The sequence below is a fragment of the Nicotiana tomentosiformis genome, chromosome 4 (assembly GCF_000390325.3).
Source record: "Nicotiana tomentosiformis chromosome 4, ASM39032v3, whole genome shotgun sequence".
NCBI classification, from domain to species: Eukaryota; Viridiplantae; Streptophyta; class Magnoliopsida; order Solanales; family Solanaceae; genus Nicotiana; species Nicotiana tomentosiformis.
Window position 1 is genome coordinate 37,904,512 of NC_090815.1, and position 16,390 is coordinate 37,920,901.

Sequence of the window (16,390 nt, forward strand, 5' to 3'; positions counted from 1 at the left end):
TTTTATTTTTAAGAGAAAGCACCACTTATTATCTATTAAAAGAGAAACCTTGGAAAATTGTTCTATGCTCATTGGTATAAGTCTTTGAAAGACTTTAGCACATAAGAGTGGTTTTTGAGAGAACTTTCATCAAGAGAGAAGAGAGAAGAAAAAGTATTTGTGTTGCTACAGATTTTGTTCCAACCAGCCAACTTCAAATCATATTTTCAGATTTCTTAATCGTTGGATCGGGCTGAAATTTTGATTGAGTATTCTTAACATCTTGGTCATCGATTTGCATGGTGGCCCGTAGAATCCGATTTGGAGCCCCGAACAACAACTCTATTTTGTGACTTCTCCTCTTTCTTCAATTAATTTGTTGTTGTTATTGCTGCTATTGTTGCTCCGTGTTTGGTACTTGTTGTGTAGCCAATTTAGAAAACTTTTATAACTTTCTTATTATTATAATGTAGATTTTTGGATCTTTGTGATCCCGTGGTTTATACCTTCGATTTGAAGGGTTTTCCATGTTAAAAATTGGTATTTTTTTATCTTCTTTATTGTTAGGTTTGCCTCTTCCTCGACATAATAGAGGTATCAGATCCTTGGTTATTTATCTAGATTTTTATGTAATGAAGGCGAATGTGAGTAAGATGGTATGATTAAATGGGAGCAATTATAATGTTTGGAGAAGCAAGATGAAAGATTTGTTATTCGTGAAGAAGATGCATCTATTCGTTTTTGCATCTCATAAACTCGAGAGTATATCTGATGAAGATTGGGATTTTGAGTATTAGCAAGTATGTGGATATATACGACAATGGGTTGAATATAATGTTCACAATAATATTGTGAATGAGACACATCTGAGATCGTTGTGAAAAAAACCTAAAGACTCTTTATGCTTCAAAAACTGGGAACAACAAGTTGTTCCTACTAAAGCAATTGATGACCTTTAAATACAAGGAGGGCAGCCCTATCCTTGATCACATAAATGATTTTCAGGGCATCCTTCATCAGCCTTTTGGAATGGGAGTTAATTTTGATGATGAGATACAAGGACTTTGGCTTCTTAATACTCTGCCATAATCTTGGGAAACTCTTCGTATTTCTTTGATAAATTCAGCTCCTGGTGGTAAGGTGACCATGGAATATACCAAGAGTGGTGTGTTGAATGAGGAAGTAAGGAGAAAATTACAGGGTTCGTCCTCTCAAATAGATATCTTGGTTATAGAAAACTGGGGGAGAGATAGAACAAGAGTTTCGAGGTATAGAGGTAAAAGCAGAAGTAATTCAAGGTCCAAATACCATAATATTATGTGCAGCCATTGTGGTAATAAAGGACATATCAAAAGATTCTGCCACAAGTTGAAGCAAGACACCATAGAAGGAAAGAAAGTTGAAAATACCGAGAACAATGTTGTTGTTATTGTTCGAGATGACCTTCTTTTGCTTATGATGAAAATGTCATCAATTTGGTATCCCATGAGACGAGCTGGATAGTAGATTCTGGAGCTACCTTATATGTCACACCAAGAAAAGATTTTTTCTCATCTTATACTCATGTTGACTCTGGAGTGTTAAATATGGGCAATGCCAGTGAGGTTAAGGTGTTTGGTATTGGCATAGTTTATTTGAAAACTAATAATGGTTCAACGTTAGTTCTGTAGAATGTCAAGCATGCTCCAAACTTTCCTTTCAATTTGATCTCTGCAGGAAGATTAGATGATGAAGGTTACCATAATTCCCTCTTTAATGGCCAATGGAAGCTCACCAAGGGCTCATTAGTAGTGGCTCAAGGAGTCAAGTCTTCTCATTTATATGTGACACATGACTCTATTCTTAATGACTCCATAAACCTGGTGAAAAGTGACACTTTATCAGAATTGTAGAGCAAAAGACTGAGTCATATGAGCGAGAGAGAGGGTTACGTATTTGGCTAAGAAAATTTTACTTCATGGAGTGAAACAAGAAAAGCTGAAAAGGTGTGTCCATTGAATAGCTAGCAAACATAAAAGGGTTTTTTTTCATAGCCATCCTCCTTCAAGAAAGCCCGAATTATTGGAGTTAGTACACTCTGATTTGTGTGGTTCTTTTAAAGTAAAGTCAAAAGATGGTGCACTTTACTTTTTGACCTTCATTGATGATCATTCTCGCAAGCTTTGGTGTATCCTTTTAAATCCAAAGATCAAGCACTTGGCGTGTTTAAGGAATTTCAGGCCTTAGCTGAGAGACAGACAGGAAAGAAATTAAAATGCATTCGCATTGACAATGGTGGTGAATATTGTGGTCCCTTTGATAACTATTTCAAAGAACAAGGAATTCGTCATAAAAAAACTCCGCCCGAGACACCTCAATTGAATGGTTTGGAAGAGAGGATGAATAGAACTCTAGTTGAGAGAGTTAGATGCTTGCTTTCAGAGGCTAAACTTACAAATACATTTTGGGAGGAATCACTTAATATTATTTCTTATGTTATCAATTTGTCTCCTGATGTTGCTTTGGATGTTGATGTCCCGAATAGAGTTTGGTCTGCCAAAGATGTTTCTTATGATCACCTGAGAGTTTTTGGGTGTAAAGCTTGTATGCATATTCCTAAAGATGAGAGATCGAAGCTGGATGTCTATGTTATCAATTTGTCTCCTGATGTTGCTTTGGATGTTGATGTCCCGAACAGAGTTTGGTCTGCCAAAGATGTTTCTTATGATCACCTGAGAGTTTTTGGGTGCAAAGCTTGTGTGCATATTCCTAAAGATGAGAGATCGAAGCTAGATGTCAAAACTAAGCAGTGATGTGATATTCTTTGAAGACCAGACCATTGAAGATATTGACAAAGCTGGGAAGATACATTCTCAGAATAATGAGAGCTTAGTTGATATTGATCTAGTTTCTATTGGTAAGGCACCTATTGCACATAAAAGAACCCAAGAAAATAATGAAGATAGTGATTAAGATCAAAATGATCATCATGGTGTAGATGTTATAGATGCTCCAGTTGATGAAGTTGTGGTTCATCATCAACCAATTTTTGCTTAGGTAACTACTTTGAATGCTCCTGAAGCCTCTCTTAGAAGATCTACAAGGGAGAAGCAAAAATCAATGCGCTATCCTCCTTATGAGTATGTACTTTTGATTGACATGGGAGAACCTGAGAGTTATGATAAAGCCATGCAAGATACTCACAAAGATTAGTGAATAGAAGCTATAGAAGATAAGATGAAATCACTCCATGAGAATAGCACATATGAGTTAGTGAAATTGCCGAAAGTTAAGAGAGCTTTATCAAACAAATGAATATCCAGTGTAAAGCAAGATAACCATACATCTGCGCCTAGGTACAAGGTGAGGTTAGTTGTTAAAGGTTTTGGCCAGAAAAAGGGAGTTGACTTTGATGAAATTTTCTCCCATGTTGTAAAGATGTCTTCTATTCGTGTGGTTCTAGGTTTAGCTGCGAGTCTAGATTTAGAGATTGAGCAAATGGATGTAAAGACTATTTTTTTTCATGCTGATTTAGATGAGAAGATTTATATGAAGCAGCCTGAGGATTTCTTAGTTAAGCATGAGTTTTGCAGAAAACTGGCAGGCAAAAGCCTGTCAATAGTACCTCTACTAGAAGACATATTTGGCCCCTTGGCTGGAGGGGGAGTTTGTTGGGATCATGCACATGTTTTCCAGCCAAGGCCCAATGGTCTAATCCTATTCTCTTTTGGTTTCCATTCCTATTCGGAATTGGATTCGATTTTTATTCCTATTTAGAGCTAGTTTTGGCTTTAAAAGAAAGCACCATTCATTATCTATAAATAGAGCATCTTGGAGTTTTATACTCTTTGGTATAAGTCTTGGAAAGACTTTAGCATGTACGAGTGGTTTGTGAGAGAGCTTTCATCAAGAGAGAAGAGAAAAAAAATGTTTGTATTGCTGCAGATTTTGTTCCAACCAACCAACTTCAAATCACTTTTACTAATTCATTAACTGTTGGATCGGGCTGACATTTTGACCGAGTGTTCGTAAAATCTTAGTCTTTGGTTTGAACGGTGAAGATCGGATTTAGAGGTCTGTAGCATCCGATTTCGAGCCCCGAATAGCCGCTCTATTTTGTGACTTCTCCTCTTTCTTCAATTGATTTGTTGCTATTGTTACTCCGTGTTTGGCACTTATTGTGTAGCCAATTTGGAGAACCTTTGTACCCATCTTATTATTATAGTGGAGCCTTTTGGACCTTTGTGATCCCGTGATTTTTACCTTCGATTTGAAGGGTTTTTCACGTTAAAATTTGATATTCTTTATCTTCTTTATTTTCGGGTTTACCTCTTCCTCGACATAACACATAGAATTAAAAAAAAAGGAGAGAAATGGCCAAAGGAACTGATAGTTGTGTATTGTGATTTGTATATGAGATCATCTTAGATTCCACTCCTGGTGGTGGAGGGAAACACTTGCATTTTATGGATTTTTCTTCTCAGAAGATCAACCTTGTTCTCTACTTCCTTTTGGTTAATCATTTTGGCATCCAAAAGCCACTGACCCAACTAATCTAAATTCACGTTGCAAGTTGGTCCATTAAGGGCTGGGCTCGAACCAAAATTAAGAATTGAGGATACCAACACTAAACCAAGAACTTCATAATGATTAAGGGCAATATCAAGGGAGTGCCGTAGAGGCAAGTGAAATTGGTGAACAGTCGCGTCAGAGGCAAGTGAAATTGGTGAGCAATATGGTAGGCAAATATCACAGGAGCGCCGTAGAGGCAAGTGAAATTGATGAGCAGTTATCATAGATAAATATCATGGGAGCACCAAGGGCTATCACATACCTAACATGTGAAAGCCTTGTACTACATAAATCAGCTTCTCCCATCACTTTCTTGAAAATATATTGAATCTAACACTTCTCTTCTGCCCAAACCTGGTTGAAGACTAGTTATGAGATGTAAAAATAGTAGAGACACATATACTCCAACCACTTGTAATCTTCATTCGTAAATAGTAATACATATAAAAATTGAAGAAAAAGAAAAGCCATTTCATTTGATAAAAAGCCCTTTGCTATTTAATCATTCAAATGCTTAACCACAACATATACCATAGAGAATATGTAGGCAGCGAAAACAATACTACTGATAGGTTATAGAAGGATAATTAAGCACAGATTTTATCTACATTTTCCATAAGCACTGTATGTATTCTGTATCAATCACTTAAAGGGGAGGTCTATAGCTAAACTTCTTGGCCTTTAGCCAGTGTTCCTCATCCCCGCAGCAATACCATTTATCGTAATGAGCAAGGCATCTCTAAGCTTAGTGTTGTCTTCATCACGCCTCAACCTCTTTAATATCTCCACCTGCAGGATATTCATTGGATTCAGATATGGAAGCCTGCTCTCGATCAACCTCCTCAAACTACGGTTGTTTGCTGATAGCTTCTCATGACCAGTAACCAATAGGACATAGTTTCCTGTCGTCAAGAGCTCCCTCCGCAGGTCTGCACCAAGTTCTCTTCGTGTTTCAGATACTAGAACATCATCATAATGCTTCGCTATAGGAATGTCAGCTTTCCCCAAAACCATCTCTATAAGATCAACAGTGGACTGGAAGAAAGGCCATTCTCTGTACATTGCTCGTAAGTCTTCTGTATGTCCCTTGTCACAAACACCCTTCAAGCCTGCTCCAACTCCAAGCCAAGCAGGGAGGACAAATCTTGTTTGGGTCCAAGCAAATACCCATGGAATTGCACGGAGTTGCCCAATTCCTCCTGTACTCTTTCTCCTTGTTGGACGGCTACCAATGTTGAGAAATCCTAGCTCAGCCTGAGGTGTTGCTTCATGGAAGTAAGCGAGGAACTCAGGGTTTTCATATACTGTGCTTCTATAACTCCTGCAACTTAAATTTGATATGTCGTCCATCAGATTACGCCATTTTTGTTCCCTTGGAGGCTGGGGGGGGCGTAATGTAGCAAGTAGAACAGCCGTGGTGTAAATCTCTAGCTGACGAACAGCCATTTGGGGTAGTCCAAATTTTGCCTGCACCATTTCTCCTTGTTCCGTAGATCTAAGAGTACCCTGATAAATTCAGAAATAAATTAATTAGAAACCGAGTGCATGCAGAGGTGAATATTTTGGCTTTTCTGATAACAAATGCTGAGTATTACTTATCATTCTCAAACTGTTTTATTATTTAAGGAACAAAAACTTCCAAATGATTAGAGGTTAAGAATCAGCAGATAATGTCCATAAGTTGGGACCATTTTTTTAATAATCCAATCAAATTATTGTTATGCATGATAGGTTAGAGAGCAGATTGGCCAGTTAAAAAGGAAGTCATTAGACGAAGAGGAAGCAAGACATGCACCAAAGAAATTAGTGGCAATTCTGACTAGAAGGTACCATCCAGAGAAGTACAATGAATTTTGTAATAGGGTGGTGAACACACACACATCCATCTTTTGCTCCCGCTTCATTATGAAAATACTAGATGATTCAGATTAAAAACAATTTCTACCCAAATACACTCTCCTTATTATGACATTAAGGTGGAGTAGCCAGTTGCTGCCAGCCTGCCACACAGTTGGTGACAGGACCTATATAGGTATGACAATCCTGATTTTGAATTCACCCAGAATATAATTCAAAGAAACCTTCAGACACTTAGCATGCAAAATGTAAACAGAATGTACATGCGAGTAACATATTAGGAGTTTCAAGATGATTTAACTAAAAACAAACCATAACAGAGCCGGGTGGCTGGGACTGAATTGCAAGGTAAGTAGGACCACCACCACGGCCAATGCTTCCTCCACGCCCATGGAACAGAGTGACTTTAATGCCATATTCATTACATGCAGCTACAACATCTTCTTGAGCTTTGTAAAGCTCCCATGCTGCAGTGAAACGGCCAGCATCTTTGCCAGAGTCAGAATAACCAACCATCACCTGTGCACACCAACCATGAGCTGAAGCCAAAAGTGAAACTTTTTTGGATAGTGTAATGCATTATGGCATACATACCTCCTGATGTCCATCGTGGTTCTTTATGATGTGCTCCCTATACCAGTCGATTGAGAGTAATCTTCTGATCACCGAGCCAGCTTCTCTCAAGTCTTTCACGGTCTCGAACAGAGGAACCACCCGCAGTCTGTTGAAATACATGAAATATTTAGCATTATGTTCATAATCTTATAAGCAGCATTATGTTCATAATCTTATAAGCGTTACCTCTATTCAATCATATTAGCATTACCTCTGTTCATAATCATATAAGCATTACCCTTAGAACGGTCTGGTTGCGTGAGCTACAACTAATTTTGCGAACTCATCTCAACTGGTTTCAATGCAAAAGTGTTACTAGGTACTTGGATATTAATTTAGCAAGTTGCCTTAGATGAAAACAAGAAACCGATAAAAAAAAAAATAATAAATAAATTGCACCCTGCAGTCATGGCTGCATAAGTGGAATTTCAAGTATGACAACAGCATTTGTGGAAACTGGGATCCTTTGCACTTTCTAGGCACGATTTCCACAAATAACTATGAGGCGCATGAGAAAATATCTATGAAAATAATTTTGTTGATTTAGCACCCCCACAATAATTTTATTTTCCTTGGAACCTGATCACACAATTTTCTAGGAACCACAATAGGAGAACCGCTGAAACTAGCTGTCGTGAAGCATTAAGCCTATAATGCAAGAAAGAATTAGATGAGAGGACATAAAATTATATCCAACCACCTAAAGGGGAAAAAAGGTGGCCCAGTAGACATGTGTACTTGTCTGAATGCAGTTGAAAAATTACCACCTTCTATAAGATGGAAATTATGCAAGCATCAAAAAGATGGGAAAAGATAACCAAAGTGTGTGATGACAATTCATTGGCTTAACATTAGCCAGACTGGATTAATCTGGGTCATAAATAGCCATACACATGCACATAAGTTTTTGGGTAAGTTAAGAAGAAAGTTCTGTTATTTTATCTGCAACAGAAAAGATAGCAGTCTTACGTTCCACCGGGACAAGGTCTGCCTAGCTCCCCAGCAACAGCAAGGCGTGCATCCTTCTGTAAAAGCTCTACAGCTAGGACATCACTGGCCTGCCAAATGAAGATAAATCAAAATATAGTAGATAATAGAAAATGGAAACTAGACGGTAGTTAAAAACTTAATATCAAGTATCCTTTATGCAGATTTAGTTGAACCACTCCACCACTGCGAAATGAAGTCTATACTCTATATTTAATCCATGTGGAATATGATCATACATTTGAAGCCATGGAAATAACATAAGCTCCAAGTGAATCACTTCCTAATTCAGCTGCCACTTTGAACGTGTCCAAGACTTCTTTGACATCAGGCGGAACCTATAAAAGAAAGATTAAAAGAAATCATCAAATCCAAGACGAAGAATAGGAAGCAGCAACCTAATAAAGGAACTCAGGCCACTGGATTTTGACAGCTAATTTAATTGCAACACGTATACGATTCAACTCAAGTGGTAAAAACTTAGATACACATCAGTTAATTTATTCAAAGATATCATCATATGTGTTTTGAACTTTTGATACTCACTATCTGATATTACTTCCCTTCCAAGAATCAGTTATCAATTTTTTTATTAATATATTAAAAGATATAATGATGTGGTTTTGATAATAATCCATGAATCAGTTATCTATTTACCTCTTTTTTCTGCCTTATATACCACCAAATACTCAATTCAAGGCTATCCATTTGCCCTCCTCTAGTAATCAAGAAAGGATAATAAAGTCGGACCAGTATATGAGTAAGTTTTGGGTTTCTTCTCCAGAGACAGAACATTTAGGTATAACCTGCACGAGAAAAGAAAAAGCAAGCACTACTGCCTAGCTACTGGGGCCTTCTCAGAGAAATGGACAGCAAATGTAGCTGCTGCAGGGATACAGGGACATCCATTTGGTATGCCTGCTGAATAAAGACCTAGGCCTTTTGATGAAATCATTAATTGACCATCTCTGCTTCATAGCATAAGGTGGATATTATTTTAGAGCTTGGTTACATCAGTTAATTATGTTAAATGGCAGTGGCATTCACTATTAAAAACTATTGTCATATGAATGCAGGAATTTCCTCGAATATTATATTTGACACGCCAATATATGTAGTGGAAAACAGAAAAGAAAAAGCCAATTTCAAAAATAGATTGGAACACAATTAAGGGCCTCCTACAACATTTTAATCACAAGATATGATGATTCATGATGTATATTACTCATTTTATGGATGTTATCAGTTATAGCTTGTTATCAGTTATAGCTTGAAGGTTCCCATATTAATCGCAGATAGAGGGATGAAGCGCTTTCAGCAATTGACAGGGTAGAATTACGGCTGTCAGCACTAACCAGTCATAAAGGTACTTCCCCTGCCTACATGTTTGAGCAGGTAAGCTATCTCTAGTATTAAATGGGTTCTACTATATCATTCTTTTCCTCTTGTGAACGGTCAGATTAGATCAATTAAACAAACCTGAAGATAAGTAAGCAATACAGTTAAAATAGGATAGAAATACATTATCTTACCTCTATAGTAGGAGGAACCAAAGGCCTTTTCCCCTTTAGCTCTTTAATCAGAAAGTCCAGCTTTTGTTCTTCATCCCACTCACTATAGGTACCCATGTCTAAGTATTTCGTGATTGCATCAAGTGCCTCAGAGTGCCTACCAGATTCCTGATTCATTGAATTGAATATAAGCATATATTTCACTAGAACTCACCAATAACATGTAAAATCATATACCTGACGAAGGTCAAGCTTCATTAAGACCATCCCAAATGTAGCAACTCGCCTGATTAGGTCAGCAAGCCGCCCATCAGCTAGAACCCCAGACCCACATGATTGCTACAATGCACCCAATGTATACATTTATTAGAACTAAAAGGAGTTGTCCTGAGTATAAATAGATTTTTTCTTCTTCTGGAATTTTAAATAATAATTAGAAGGTGCAGAAACAGATTTTGGAACTAAGAGGAATGACTTGTACCAGTGAATCATAGCACAATAGTAGTGGTTCCAAAAGCTGATCTGATGTTTCATAATAATCCCAAGGATCATGGTCACACGGAAGATCTTCAAGAAGAAGCTCCAGCCGCTTCCGTGTCTTGAGGAGCTGAATTTAGAAAAGACAAGTTTATATCATCAAACAATATGGCATAAAGAACAAAAAGAAAAGCACTAGTTGAACATTCAATTTTAAGGTCTATAATAACTTCCAAACTTCCAACTTTTGCATATGGAACATGGAAAAGGCACAATATTGATATAATTCCTCATTGTGAATTAATCAATCAACTTTCATCCCACCAATTATTCATTAAACAATGAAGTTATTACATTTCAAGAAAAGAAAACTGTCAAACCCCACAATTTTCTTCTTATGTATAAGCAGTATTCTGTGCTATAATTTATGAGATATATTCCATCACCTATCAACACATCTGAAATCTGCCTATAATCATCCTATTTTTTAAACCAATTTTCAAGTACTCCAGTTAGGATACCTTTTCTTTTACATCCCCAAGGACAATTCTATAGGGAGCAATCCCAGGTCTCTGCGATGAGCTTGGTTCCAGTAGCTTTTGGAAGCTGGCCCTTCCTACCTGAGAGTCGGCAAAAATTTTCCTCTGAGCCAGAAGCTGACTAGCAGCACGTGGTGTTATATTTCCATTTCCATTTCCATATGCCTTTTCAGTATTTTTGATAGAATCACCAGCAAGGGGACCCACTTTTGAAGTACTCTGACTATCCTGTAAAGATTTCAAATACATGAGATACAGAGTATCACTCAGAGTTACAAACAATAAGCAAGATACTAATTTGTGAAGATAGAGGGGCATAGACAGACAAGAATGACAACTGTAATGAAATCATAAAACCAGCTTAACCTGATTTTTGAGTGGTATGAATTCTGTCCCAGGAAGAGCCAGTCTAGGATAGTGGGACTCGACATTTTCTGTGAAAGATCATGTGTTTTTCTTTATCAGTAACTATCTAACATTGTTTTTATATTGAAAAAGAACATAGGAAAGAAAATACAGAATATGCAGCAAATTGCTTAAACAAACATTAGAAACCATAATAAACAGATGTCAGTTTGAGGCATTGATAATGTATGACAACATCGACCAGATAGTGGGATCTGCTTTTACAGCGATTGGATCTTCAAGGATCTTATTACAGTGACACCTAAGAAATTGGTAACTTGAAATTTAAAATAAAAGAAGATATGAAACATTTTTGCTTTCTATAGTATTAGATTAGAGATATCCAATATTCCAATTTATTGCAGCAAAAACGTTGAAGCCCCTTGAAGGCACGGCAAAGAACCAACCTCATAAGTACATGTTCATGATTTCCCAAACCCCATTTGCCAATCGAGGGGAAATCAACACAAACTTCACCTATTAAGTACGGCGAAAGAAAAATAAACATAAAGGAGAAGTCACGAGAAGACTAAAGAGAAATTATGCAGCATGAAGTATCGAAATAATGAATTTTAACTTAAGAACACCGTGAATAATAACCAAGCAGGTATGAAGATATTCGAACATTCTGAAGGCATTATTAAATCAGATGATGCAAGTTAAAGTTGTCAGTATGACATCAAATGGACAATGAATCTGCTAAAATAACACTGTTGAGTTAGAGACGAAAATAGAAAGGAGCAAAGGCCTGACCAGACAGACATAACTAAAGTGCAGATGTCCAACCAGCAAAATGCTACCTGTGCAAGAGGGCAGATCAGCTCCGGTTGGAAGCTGTGTAGGGAAAGGTGGAGCATGTTGTCCTTGATGTTTTGATTGACTCCAATTTGAGGAATGATTCCAAGACTCAAGGTGATCCTCAGAAGTATTTCCTGGAAGGGATTCCAAGAGACCATCAAAAAAGATATATAGCTGGATGCTAATTCCGTAATAGTTCGTAAATGGCCTAATTGCTTGAGAATGTCATAAAAATAAGGTGAATACACATCGGAAAAGGCCTCCAACTGTTCTAAAACTTAAGCTAGAATATTTTGTATCTGGCATACAGCTAATTTTATGATTGATAACACATCCCTTGTCAAGATTATTTTTTTTGGATTGATAGCACATGGCAAGTAATTAAATAATTGACTGAGACATACACGTTCTACAGTAAGATTAGCATCTTAAAAAACATGAAAAGCAATTAAGAGCTGACCTATAAACAATAGGAATAAGATAGAATCCATGCTAAATAAATAAAGAACATATGTTATATCTTACACATTTGGCGGGGTAAAAAGAGCTCAATCAACAGGGAACATTTAGAATTGTATGTAGAATTTAAAAGGAAAAAAGAAAAGACAGTACCATCAGGTACCTTCCCTTTCTTGATAATTTCAATCGAGCTTTCTAGGATATACATAGCTGATAAAAAATCGTTTACCAACCAATCAAGTAAAACAATCATTTCTCTGAGACAGAAGATATCCAGAACATCAACTTTCAAGAAAATGATTCCAAACAAATGGAATAATTAACAAAGTATTAGATCTCTTCAAGAAGAGGCCAGACTTATACAACTGTAGGTCACAACTGATTAAAGATTACCAAATTCATTTGTCACTCACTGACCTAATCATATGGTTGCAAACCAAATGTCCTAGCAAGAGGCATGACCCTAAGGAACAAAGCTCCAAAAGAATTTTGAGATAACAAACCTTTTTCTAAGATTTCATGTGCCAATCTTGCAAATCTTTCACTGCATTGATTCATGGAAAGTTCAAATCTGAGGCTATCTATTTCTCGTACATAAAGATCAATAGCCATCCACCTGGAGAGAAGAGAGACATCTTTTGTGACCTGAAATAACAGAAAATACATATGTTAATTTTGCAGATGGAATCAAAAAAACTCTTACTTCTCGTAAAAAATGATCGTTTGCTGAAATTATACTAGGAACTTTCATCATTGTTTATGAGAAAGGAAACATAATGCAAGTGGAAGCATGACTTTATGGAGACATAGATTCTATTTAAAGTGGATCTTGAACCAAAAAATAAATATAAATAAATAAATAAATGTACCAACTCCATATTCACCAGAGTATATAAAAATAATTGAGTTCACAAAAGACAGAAAAAAAGTCTTTTGCATGGATGAGCATATTAAACGTAACCTTTGCTGTGACATTTGGATTTCCATCTCGATCGCCCCCCATCCAAGATCCGAATCTTATTGGTGTGCATGTCAATGGTAGAGGCCTTCCAGTATGCTAAAAGGAGGAGGCGCAACCAATTATAACATGTTGTATAGCTTCATTATGATAGTGTGAAAGATCAGATGATAGAAAACCTTTTTTAAAGCATTGCTGACTCGACGTAAATAATGGGGTACAGCTTTCCACAGCGTCTGTTCCACAATATGTAAACCTGAAAAGTTTTAACTTGTTGTCACTTGTCATACTAGAATGAAAAGGTTTCGAAATCAGGATCTGTACAAATCTCCGAAAATTACCAGCCCTGGCTTCGTCAACTGGAGTAGGTTTGTGCCGCCTGAGCTCATCCGTTTGCCATATAGAAGTCATCTCTCTCACCTACAAGAACCCAAAACACTATTGGGTCAGTGAAGGTGTTCAATATGTGGCTTCAATATCCAAAGCATGAAATGGCACCCACCAGATCTTCAATTAGCATCTCTCTATCTTCAATCCCAAGATCAGGCCTGTCATTATATTCCAAAAGGTGCTACACAAAATAAAGATTCACAGAGCAACGGTCAAAGTTGGTTTACTATAATATATAATCGTACTTTTTTTAATGAAAAAATTCTGGAAAAGAAAACGCACAGCAATTCTGATGTGTTTGTATTGTAAGGTACGACGGTTGATTTGTGTCGGATGTGCAGTGAGAACAATCTCAACAGCCTGCGATAGGGAGAAAACTTGTGTAATCAAAAGAATGCCTGATCAAAAGACTTCTACGTGTAGTACTCCGATAAATTGGATAAACAAGCAGACCTGCTTGCAGACAGTGTCATAAAGCTGATCTGGAGGAACACCACTCTGCGAGAGGTGGTTGAAAATGTCATCGCAAGATTTTGACAACTGTGCTTCTCCTCGCGCCTTGCGTACCCTACAAGCATGAGTCAGTTATTTAATAGATTTAAGTGGTTCCTACACCTACCTATTGAAAGGCAAAATAAAAGCTGTTAAAGCTATCAGAATTTGCAACATTCAACAATCAGATTAATAACATAACTACCAGAACTATGATATGCAACCCATAGAGCACTTGATAGGAGAACACACCTACACTGAAGTAACTGAACAAAAGGGAAATGACGGCTGCTCACCTATGATGTGTTTCTGCAATTCCCATCAAATTAAGATAATGGCTAAATGTACGCGCAATGGCAAGAGCTTCCTCTAGCGTCATTTTTGACAATTCTGATGCCAGTTGTTTCTCCAGAAGCTCTGCTGTATCCTCAATTCCCGCCATTCTCATGTTACAGGCACCCTAAAGTTACAACAAAACTTCCAATTAGTATAATTACACATATCTGAACACTAGAAATTGTAGATTCTACACTTATCACAGCCCTTTGAACAAAGAAACCAACCCATTGAGAGATCAAAAAGGAACCATAAAAAGATGTTCAAAACCAAACAAATGTTTGGAAAATATACCCACATTTAAGCAAACTTCCGCATTGTGTTAATTGTTTAATATAGGTCTTAAAACGGATTTCAAAAGCAGGGGCGGATCTAGTGTACAACTTATGGGTTCATCTGAACCTGGTAGCTTTGGTTCAAACCCTAAATATATACTAGAAAATCTACCAAATATGTACAAATGATAGATTTTGAACCCAATAAATCAAATGGCGCTGTCGTGGAATCTTGAACTTGAACCCATAATGTCAAAAATCCTGGATCTGCCTCTGTTCAAAAGATCAGCTATAGGTACTAAAACTTGACATAACGACACATACAAATCATTCAAAGAGTATCATCTCTGACTCAGACACATAAAACAGACGCATCAAAGAGCATGAAGCACTAAACCAACACGATTTGGACCACATGCACATACAAGGGCACAACTGCAAACAGAGAAAAAGCGAACCCAAATAACTTTATACACATAACTATCAACCCATGCAGGGAACAGAGGAAAAAAAACACATGAACTTCTTTTGATAATTCGAAAATCTTGAGGGCCAACAGCACATGGTTAGAAACTCCATGGACAATAGTTAAGCAGGCGGAGCCCAGATTTGAAGCTTACTCGTTCAGAATTTTAGCCTTTTTAAGCTCTTGGGTTCTAAATTAATAATTTGTATGGATTTTTTTAAGATAAATACATAGTCTGAAGTCTGAACGATACATACATAGTCTGAACCAAGGTTACCTGTACCACCACACTTCTCCACTTAAATACACCAAAGAACCAATCACAAAATATTTACTCGACCAAGAGACAAAATCAGGTAATGGCTGAGAAAGTTTTTGTCGCCGTAAAAATAAATAAATAAATAACGTTATTCAATGAACACCTTAAAAAAACAAAAAAACAAAAGTGAGCCCGGGGGGGGGGGGGGAGTGAAAATGTGAAATCTAGAACAAAAAATGGACCTGAGCGAGGACGCGAGTACGTTCAACTTTTTCCATGAATTGAGGACCAACTTCCCTGTTAAGAACATCGTTAAGAAGGCTCTGAAGGAGCCTACAATCATCTTCAAATCCCTGAAATGATATCTCCTCAGCTATATCATCAGTTACGTCCGTCATTGTTACGGTTTGAGCTTAAAACAGAGAAACGTTAATGGCGGAGATTAAGAGGAAAAATGGAGATATTTGGAAGGGCAGAGAGAGAGAGTGTGTGTGTGTGTGAGGAAAAGAGTTTGATTTGAGAAGAAAAAGAAGAGACCCTTGCTTTATGAGAGGATCTGATATTTTCTCTTTTTACCTACCTCAACCTCAACCCCTGATCAACGGAAAATGTGGATGTTTGACAAGTGGCATTTCCTGAGGAATATTCTGCAAATAAATTCTTTTCTATTTCACTTATTTTCACATTTTTTTATTTTTTATTTTTTTTGTTTTTCCAAAAAAGTAAGGGTAGAATGGCTCTTTGTAAATAGTGGTCAATTTGAAACTTTTACCTTTTTTTGGGTATTATTTCACTATCGGCGTAAGTATCAAGTAATTTTATCTATCAAAATTTAGTTAGATAAGAAAAATTACCTTGTATTTTTTATCTCCGCTAAAATTTAAACATAGTCTTGAAGATTGTCCACTTTATTGACCATTATATTATATCTTTCGGTGCACAAATAATTTTTATACTAATTATATTAGTTTTTTTTAGATAACTTATATTTTCTACTTTATTAAACTATCTTTTTTATAAAATTATTGTAATTATT

General features: G+C 36.8%; 1 protein-coding gene across 1 annotated transcript; it reads right to left on the reverse strand.

Moving 5' to 3' along the window:
* Positions 1–4,980: 4,980 nt before the first annotated feature.
* On the reverse strand, positions 4,981–15,886 carry LOC104107812 (phosphoenolpyruvate carboxylase 4). The gene is made up of 20 exons (XM_009616716.4): positions 15,597–15,886; positions 14,315–14,478; positions 13,980–14,094; positions 13,809–13,886; positions 13,639–13,707; positions 13,478–13,556; positions 13,316–13,392; positions 13,140–13,235; positions 12,682–12,823; positions 11,722–11,853; positions 10,883–10,950; positions 10,499–10,744; positions 9,982–10,107; positions 9,738–9,839; positions 9,522–9,668; positions 8,229–8,327; positions 7,972–8,060; positions 6,982–7,108; positions 6,700–6,906; positions 4,981–6,036 (listed from the first exon to the last, which is right to left on the reverse strand). The coding sequence occupies exons 1-20, from the start codon at positions 15,750–15,752 to the stop codon at positions 5,212–5,214; spliced, it is 3,144 nt and encodes a 1,047-aa protein (XP_009615011.1). The 5' UTR covers positions 15,753–15,886; the 3' UTR covers positions 4,981–5,211.
* Positions 15,887–16,390: the final 504 nt, after the last annotated feature.